The sequence below is a fragment of the Gossypium raimondii genome, chromosome 7 (genome assembly GCF_025698545.1).
Source record: "Gossypium raimondii isolate GPD5lz chromosome 7, ASM2569854v1, whole genome shotgun sequence".
Lineage (NCBI taxonomy): Eukaryota > Viridiplantae > Streptophyta > Magnoliopsida > Malvales > Malvaceae > Gossypium > Gossypium raimondii.
In genome coordinates this window covers 48,262,585-48,271,245 of record NC_068571.1, presented here as the reverse complement: position 1 = coordinate 48,271,245, position 8,661 = coordinate 48,262,585, and the positions used below count along the sequence as shown (strand labels likewise).

Below are 8,661 nucleotides of genomic sequence, written 5' to 3'. Positions count from 1 at the left end.
TTCGCTGGAAACGTGATGTCTGGTGGGTGGAGGACGGCCCAACGATGATTCAGAGACTGGTGGAGGAAGAGGGATAATCCACTCTTCAGGTCAATTGGGGTCCATTGATACAGTGATGGGGGAGGCTAGATGATTTTATTATAGCTATCGGGGTCAAATTGCTTCACATCAAAGTGATTCAATATCGATTTTGGGTATCTGAAGCGGTATATGACATGCGTGGGTTGTGATAGGAAAGAGATTTTTTAGTTATTGTTTATTTAGATGGCCGAGGGTCACAATTATTTTAGTTATTGGTGCGATGACACCAAAATCCATTGAGATTTAGATCAAATAAATTTTAAAGAAACATCAATGTCACAAATATAAAAAGCTAGACAAACGTTTATAAAAACCAAAGTCCAAAACAAGAGTCACAAGGATGAATAACAAAATATGTGATGGTCCATAGAACACAAACACTTCCTTGCACCAACGACTTGAGACCAGCAAAGAAAGGAAGGCAAGAACTTGAGTTATTATGCCGAACACAAAGGAAGGAAAGGAGAACCTATGCGACAAACATAGGTGTGATCGATGCTGGCTCGACGGCCATGCGACTGCTTACAAGCAGCCAAGAAGCAAAAACTTTGAGGGAGAAGAAGCTTTCTAGAGAAGGACCTCTGCAATTTTAATTGTAAACTACTTGAAAATACAATTTTTATGATAATTTTTCAAACCGATGGATTTATTAAATAGCTATTTAGTAATGAATTTGAAATTCTTAAAATATTTTTAATTTTGATTAGTCATTATTTATATACTTTTTAATATATATATACATTAGATCTCAAATAATTTGTCTATAATATATAAATTTCATTCTCACCATTTACGTAAAAAAAAATGAAATCCAAAATTTCAAGGAACATATTTTAGTTAATTAATAATTAATGATTATTTAACGTACACTTATGTTTTTGAAAGAGTTTACAAATATAAATACAATATAAATCACAAATAAGAATGATCTGAATAACTATAATTTAAATAAACTTAATACAAAGTACAACAAATTGAAATTTGAATACATCTAAACCTATATCAAAATAAAATTGAATAAAATTTACACGAGATGAAGTTTTTTTGAAATTGGGGTAGGGGATTGGGTCACATAGTTTGAACCGGGATCAAACTGGTGTCTGAGAAGAACTTTAACCACCGCTAAATATAAGTCAAGACATACAGGATGAAGTTAAACCTAGAATTTTTTTAAGAGAGAAACTACACATAATACTTATATACAATGAGACTAATATTTAAAATAACAGAACTCGATTTTTGCCAACACCATAAAAAAATTGGGTTAATATATGCTGAGATAGTAGAACTTAAAAACTTGTAATTACTTAATCTTTAAGTTTTTTTTGGCACCTAACTGGTATTTAAAATTGGAAATCGTAATTAAAGTTGATACTTTTTATTGGTACTTGACTAATATTGTTAATTTTAGGTTGACAATCAATAGAACTTTGACACGTGTCGCAAAATAATATTTATTTGAAAATAAAAAGTTAGAAAATTTATTTATTTTTAATTTACACGCATAATCAACCTAGAAAAATGATTCTTTGGATAATTGGAAATTTTATAAAATACAGGAATTATTTTCTAAAAAATACATTATTATTTTTGAAATTAAAAATTAAAATTATTAAAAATTCAAAATAAACATGAAGAAAATCATTTGTCTAAGTACATTATGCTTGTAATGTTTTTTGAGAATTTTTTATATGTGTAAATCTTTTATTGGTTGTCAAGCCAAAATCTAATCGTATTAGTCAACTACCAATAAAAACATACCAACTTAATTTAGGTACTAACTAAGTTAAAAGTTATAGATACCGAATACAAAATGCTAAATTCAAATATATTCAGATAGACGGAAAATTTAAATGGTAGTAGAGGCCTAACCCCATAAAATAAATTTTTCATTTTAGTCATTTAAAATTTTAAAATTTTAAATTAGTGATGATAAAATTATACTTTAACATCCTAAAAATAATAACATTTTAATTTAATTATTTAAAATTATAATTTAATTTCAACTCCAGTAAAAAATTTCCTGACTTGTTCGTATATTAAGTCAAAATTAAAAGGAAAAGAAAATAAAAAGAGATAAATTAAAACAGCGATTGTGGGAGAAAAAAAAAAGAGAAATGAAAGGGGTAGGTAATGGTAGTAATGATCGGCGAGGAGAAAAGCGAAAGATACGATACGATACGATACGATAAACTGTAACCAACCCCAGGTGCATGGTAGTGATAGGCGTAGTGGGCACAGCACAGTGGGAAAAACAATAATAATAAAAAGTAAGAAAAGGAAGCGTAGCTAACGTGCGCGGCAGGGCGCACAATCCCCATACTTTTTTTTAATTTTATTATTATTATTTAATTTTCGCTTATTATCTTTCTTACAGCAAACCTGCCTGTTCATAGCACGACAAAGCCACTTCCCCATAAAAAACACAACAACTGTCCCACTAACGTCAAGACAAACGTCGTTTGCTGCCAACCCAATCAATCCTTGACACTTTTTCACTTTCATATTTATTACTTCATTTAAAACTCTAACTTTAGTTCCATCTGCACCAAGTAATTGAGATAAAATTCCTTACCTTCATTTCAAATATTTGATTTTTTTTTTAAATATTTTCTGTTTAGTGGAGTTCATATTAGAGCAATTTCATTTTAATATATTTTATTACAATAATTTTTATTTAAGTTTGAGTCAATTCATCAATAACTTAGTTGGTAAATGATTAAGGGTAGATTTGGATGGGAAATGCATTTAGCTGCGGTTAGTGTAAAAATAATGGTGGTGGTAAAATTAGATAATATAACAACACTATAGCGTGATATAAAAAGCAAGTTAAACGCATCGCATTGTACCCAATCGCCTATCTAAACCCACCCTAAAAACTTTCTTACTTTTATAAAATATTAAATACTTCTATTTATATATGGAGTGTTTTACTGAATTGATGTGATGGGTCAATAGAGCATTACTTCAATTGTGAAATTATTAAAATACACTCCTATGTATAAATTAAGTTATATATGATAAGATTTGATTATAAATTTTAAATAGCACAAAAGCACATCAAACTTAGACATATTAGATAAATTTTAAACACTATTTTCACAATCGATAAGAATGAAAGATTAGATTATTTGACCCGTGAATGCTTTAATTAGATTAACCATAAGGCGGATCATGAATTTGAGTTTCATATTGTTAAATTGAATGAGATTTAAAATAATTGAATTGAATAATAAATATAATCAATAGATGGATGGTAGACTAGAGAATGAAGAAGCTTTGTTAAGAGCTCTGAGCTCATGAAAACTAACGAAAAAAAAAAACCAAAAAGGTAAACGTCGTTAAAATCCAAGCCGAGGATGAAGGATTTTATTATTTTATTATAAATTTAATTATTAAAATAAATAATAAAAAAATTTACAATATGTTCCATCTGGTCCCCTTGAACCTTGACTCCTCTCCATCCGGCTGGCCCAATGATAAGTATAACCGGCTATAACCGGTTAATAAAGGAATTCGTACCGGTTAGTGCCGGTTTATTTTCAGTGGGTTTAGAAATTGACCGCGGTTGAAATGATTGCAATTCCCTTCTTCCCCTCTCCATTGGAAGTTACAGAGAGACAGACGCACCAAAAAAGAAAGGAAAAAAAAAGGAAACCAGAGAGAAAAAAGAGATTCAGCTTTCTTAATTTTTTGGCTTTGGTTTTTGTTTTTTTTGCAATTCTGTTGTTGTAATTTGATTGATTTACGTGTTAATCAACAAGATTTGGTGGTGAATTTGACTGAAATTTAAGGTTTTTTAGGGATTTTTCGTAGATATTATGAATTTTTTTTCGAGAGTTAATGAGATGAGAGATCTGAGCTAAAAAAGAGATTTTGAAAAATGACGAATACGGAGGTAGCTATGAAAGGGAATTGTGTGAACGGAAGAGGAGGAGGAGAGAGCTTTTCTTCTGGTTATAGTGAACCAAAAGATGGTAGGAACACCGTGGAAGGGCAAAATGGTCATTCGACTAATCAAGCTCCGGCTATAGGTGTGTTTTCATGGCCGTTTCTGGCTTTTGTTGTCTTTGTTGTTGATTTTTGGTTGTTTTTAATGTATGTTTTTTTGTATAGACCCCGAAACGGCGTTGTATAATGAACTATGGCATGCATGTGCTGGACCTTTGGTCACTGTTCCTCGTGAACAAGATCGTGTGTTTTACTTTCCTCAAGGTCACATAGAACAGGTTTCCTTCTACCTTTAGTTTTGTTCTTCATCTTTGTTGGCAAAGGAATGTGATTTGAAAGTGGATTTTAGTTTTCTTTTTTCTTTTTTTCACGGTTGTTGCTATTTCGGCTTTGTTTTTATTTTCTTATCCACTGGTCTGGGGGTGAAATCAGGTTGAGGCGTCTACTAGTCAAGTAGCAGACGAGCAGATGCCAGTGTATAATCTTCCATCAAAGATCCTTTGTCGTGTGATTAACGTTCAGTTAAAGGTACCTTGTCTTTTACTGTTATTTATCTTCTTTTTTTTTGGTTTCCTTTCTGGGTTTAGGAATAACTTTTTGCTTTTAATTCTATAGGCTGAACCAGATACAGATGAAGTCTTTGCTCAAGTGACTTTACTTCCTGAGCCTAATGTAAGCTTCGATCTCTTTTGTTTTTGGTATTTTTGTTAGTTTAGGAATTGATGGGAAGTTGAATTTCTAAAGGCTTGTTCTTTGCTTGGCAGCAAGATGAGAACACTGTGAACAAGGAGCCTCCTGCGCCTCAACCACCACGGTTCCATGTGCATTCCTTTTGCAAGACCCTCACTGCCTCAGATACAAGCACCCATGGTGGGTTTTCGGTGCTCAGGCGGCACGCAGATGAATGTCTTCCACCATTGGTTTGCATCTATCAGAAGCACCTGTATAGTTCCTTTTTGTAGTTAGGTTCTTATTTATTTGTGCTTGTTTAACAGGACATGTCACGGCAACCTCCAACCCAGGAGTTGGTTGCGAAGGATTTGCATGGAAATGAGTGGCGATTCCGGCATATTTTCAGGGGTAATGGTCATGAATGTTCATACAAGTTCTGGGCGATGGATTCTTTTATTTGGTTCTGTTCTGCTTAAGCAATTTGGACTTACAATTTGATTTTAAATGTCGGTGGAAATAACAGGTCAACCACGAAGGCACTTGCTTCAAAGTGGATGGAGTGTTTTTGTTAGCTCCAAGAGGCTTGTTGCAGGGGATGCTTTTATATTTTTAAGGTTTCTCTGCTTCCTCATACGCCCTATGAATTTTGGTATTTTAGGTTTGAATTATTTGATTGAGCTTGAGAATAAATAAGCAGAATGACTTGTATTTTGTAGAGGCGAGAATGGAGAATTACGTGTTGGTGTACGACGTGCAATGAGGCAGCAGGGCAATGTTCCTTCATCAGTAATATCAAGTCACAGCATGCATCTTGGGGTGCTTGCAACAGCATGGCATGCCTACACGACAAAAACAATATTCACTGTGTACTACAAACCTAGGTATGTAGATTGCTACCTTTTTATCATGCTACTCCCAAGCTTTCCAACAAGATCTCAACAATGCTGTTTGGTAGAGGAACTCATCGCAGTTGTATTCATGCTTCTCAAATTTCTGTTGTAGGACAAGTCCAGCTGAGTTTATTGTTCCTTTTGATCAGTACATGGAGTCAATGAAGAATAATTACTCCATAGGGATGAGGTTCAAAATGAGATTTGAAGGTGAAGAGGCTCCCGAACAGAGGTATGGCTTGTGTCTTTCCTGCCACATAAAAAATAATTAATGGAATTTCTAATATGTTTCTGCATAATGGCAACAAATTTCAATTTGATGTGGGAGGAAAAGCTGAGGTTATGGTTTCCATTTTTGGTTTATTGCAGGTTTACTGGAACAATAGTTGGAATTGAAGATGCTGATCCCAAAAAGTGGAAGGATTCCAAATGGAGATGCCTCAAGGTAGATTTTAATGTGAACAGTGTTCGACATTTTTTTAGAATAGTGAAACAAAATGTAGAATTCTCAAAGTTACGGTTATGTTGAAATAATGTTCTAATACCCCCAACAGGTGCGATGGGATGAGACTTCTACCATACCTCGTCCAGAGAGAGTTTCTCCTTGGAAAATTGAACCTGCTTTGGCTCCTCCTGCGCTGAATCCCCTTCCAATGCCCAGGCCAAAAAGGCCCCGATCTAATGCAGTCCCTTCATCTCCTGATTCCTCTGTACTTACTAGGGAAGGTAGGTCCTATCATATAACAGGTTTATTATTTTCATGTAACAGCTTATCTGGAAAGATATATTGATTTAAATTAATTTTCTAGGTTCATCAAAAGCTATTGTAGACCCTTCACCAGCTACTGGGTTTTCAAGGGTCTTGCAAGGTCAAGAATTCTCGACCTTGCGAGGCAACTTTGGTGAGAGTCACGAGTCTGACACTGCTGAAAAGTCGGTGATATGGCGACCTACGGTAGATGACGAGAAGATTGATGTGGTTCCCACTTCAAGAAGATTTGGGTCAGAGAATTGGATGTCCTCTGGGAGGCACGAACCAGCAGCATATGCAGATCTGCTCTCAGGTTTTAGGTCAAATGCTGATTCCTCCCTTGGGTATTGTCCACCGTTGGTTGATCAAACTTCATTAGCTGGTAATCCAATGAGAAGACAATTACTAGATCAAGAAGGGAAGCTTGGCTCTTGGTCCCTCATGTCCTCTGGTCTCTCACTCAAGTTGGTTGACAGTAATGCTAAGCCTTCTGTGCAAGGTTCTGAGGTTCCTTATCAAGCTCGAGGAAATGGTAGATTTAGTGGTTTTGGTGAGTATCCTGTGCTTCAAGGTCATAGGATCGAGCACCCACATGGAAACTGGTTGATGCCTCCCCCAACATCATCTAATTACGAGAATCCTATCCAATCAAGAGATTTAATGCCAAAAGCTTCATTGGGACAAGATCATGAGAACGGAAAATCTAGAGAAGGAAGTTGCAAGCTCTTTGGTATTCCTCTCATTAGTAATTCTGTTGCATCAGAGCCCACCGTCTCTCCTATTAATGCCACGAACAAGGCAGCAAGTCATGTGGAAGCTGCACCAAACCAAGCTCGTACATTTACGTTTGATCAAAAGTCCGAGCAGCCAAAATTCTCACCGTTGGCAGAGAATCTGTCTATTTTTAATGAGCAGGAGAAATCGTTTCAGCCGGGTCAGCCTCATACAAGAGAGGTTCAAAGCAAATCTCCTAGTGCTTCAACTAGGAGTTGTACAAAGGTTCCTTTTATCTCTTGTCTCTCCTTTTGAAGATGTACACCTCTTATGTAGTCTTTTAGGGTCTTGCTCAAATCTGTTTGTTATTTCAGGTCCTAATGCAAGGGAGTGCTCTTGGTAGGTCCGTGGACCTTACTAAGTTCAACAACTACGATGAACTGATTGCTGAATTGGATCAATTATTTGAATTTGGTGGTGAATTAATGGCCCCTAAAAAGAATTGGCTTGTCGTTTATACTGATGATGAGGGTGATATGATGCTTGTTGGAGATGATCCCTGGCAGTAAGGATTTGTAACTTCATTCTAATACATTTCACTTGTTTCTTGTATTTGATGGCTTACATCATTACTAAGTTCCTGCTTTTGAACAGGGAATTTTGCACCATGGTTCGCAAGATCGGTATCTACACTAGGGAAGAGGTTCAGAAGATGAAGCCGGGGTCATTGAATTCAAAGGGCGAGGACAATCTGGTTTCTGCGGAAGGGCTAGATGCAAAAGACGTGAAATGTACATCAGCATCTAGTACAGAGAATTGTTAAAGCTCGGCTCTAATAATTCCGGGTAATATAATGGGCGTGTATAATTGCATATAAGTATCGAACCTTGTTTTAAATAGGGAGAAGAAAACTAATCAGATTGAACATATACCATGTTATTACATGAGAACATCCACCGTTTTTTATCGTTTCAGCTTTTTGGTGGGAGGCATATGGAGTGCCGTAGTAACATTAGACGATTGGTTGGTTAGAACTTGAATTAGTTCCGAGTTGAAAGTGACTGGTCCACAAGTTTTTCTCAGAAACCAGAATCCAATATAGATGGCAGAAATGGTATTAATCCAATTTTGGACATGATGCGAGTAGACGACTAGTAGTATATGGTATCCATTTATATATATACATGAATATGTATACCTGAATTTAGATTTTCAAGCATGGCCTTTTCATTTGCAACCTCACCCCTTTTGTACAAAGATGTTTTACTGTTACCCCATCCCCTTTCTTGACCTTGGAATGTAAGTAAATACGCCACCTATTATCTTCTTTCTCAAGTAAGAATTTCATTTTGTTGGTTTCTATTATGGTTTTCTTTTATATATATATATATATATATCATATTTTTGTTAAATCACCAAATGTTGGGTGCACATATGATATCTGTAAACCAGCGGCTTAATTTCTCTCTCTTTTTATGTATTTTTTGGGGGTGGTAGTTAGGGGAGGGCAATTTTTGGTTAAAATCGCAAAATCGACCCATTCGTGTTTTTCAGTTTCGGTTTTGTTGGGTGGGGTTGGTTTTTGAATATTGAAACTGAATC

General features: G+C 35.3%; 1 protein-coding gene across 2 annotated transcripts; it reads left to right on the top strand.

Annotated features, from left to right (window-relative positions):
- Positions 1 to 3,671: 3,671 nt before the first annotated feature.
- Positions 3,672 to 8,419, top strand: LOC105785774 (auxin response factor 2B). Of its 2 annotated transcripts, XM_012611932.2 has the most exons (15): positions 3,672 to 4,115; positions 4,198 to 4,310; positions 4,465 to 4,560; positions 4,648 to 4,704; positions 4,797 to 4,952; positions 5,028 to 5,112; positions 5,228 to 5,318; positions 5,421 to 5,585; positions 5,707 to 5,826; positions 5,964 to 6,039; positions 6,149 to 6,320; positions 6,404 to 7,344; positions 7,434 to 7,624; positions 7,714 to 7,904; positions 8,035 to 8,419. In XM_012611932.2, the coding sequence occupies exons 1-14, from the start codon at positions 3,965 to 3,967 to the stop codon at positions 7,880 to 7,882; spliced, it is 2,583 nt and encodes an 860-aa protein (XP_012467386.1). In that variant the 5' UTR covers positions 3,672 to 3,964; the 3' UTR covers positions 7,883 to 7,904; positions 8,035 to 8,419. The 2 variants fall into 2 exon arrangements, with proteins under 2 accessions (XP_012467386.1, XP_052489089.1); XM_052633129.1 differs by having other exon boundaries at positions 7,714 to 8,419.
- The last annotated feature ends 242 nt before the right edge of the window (positions 8,420 to 8,661 follow it).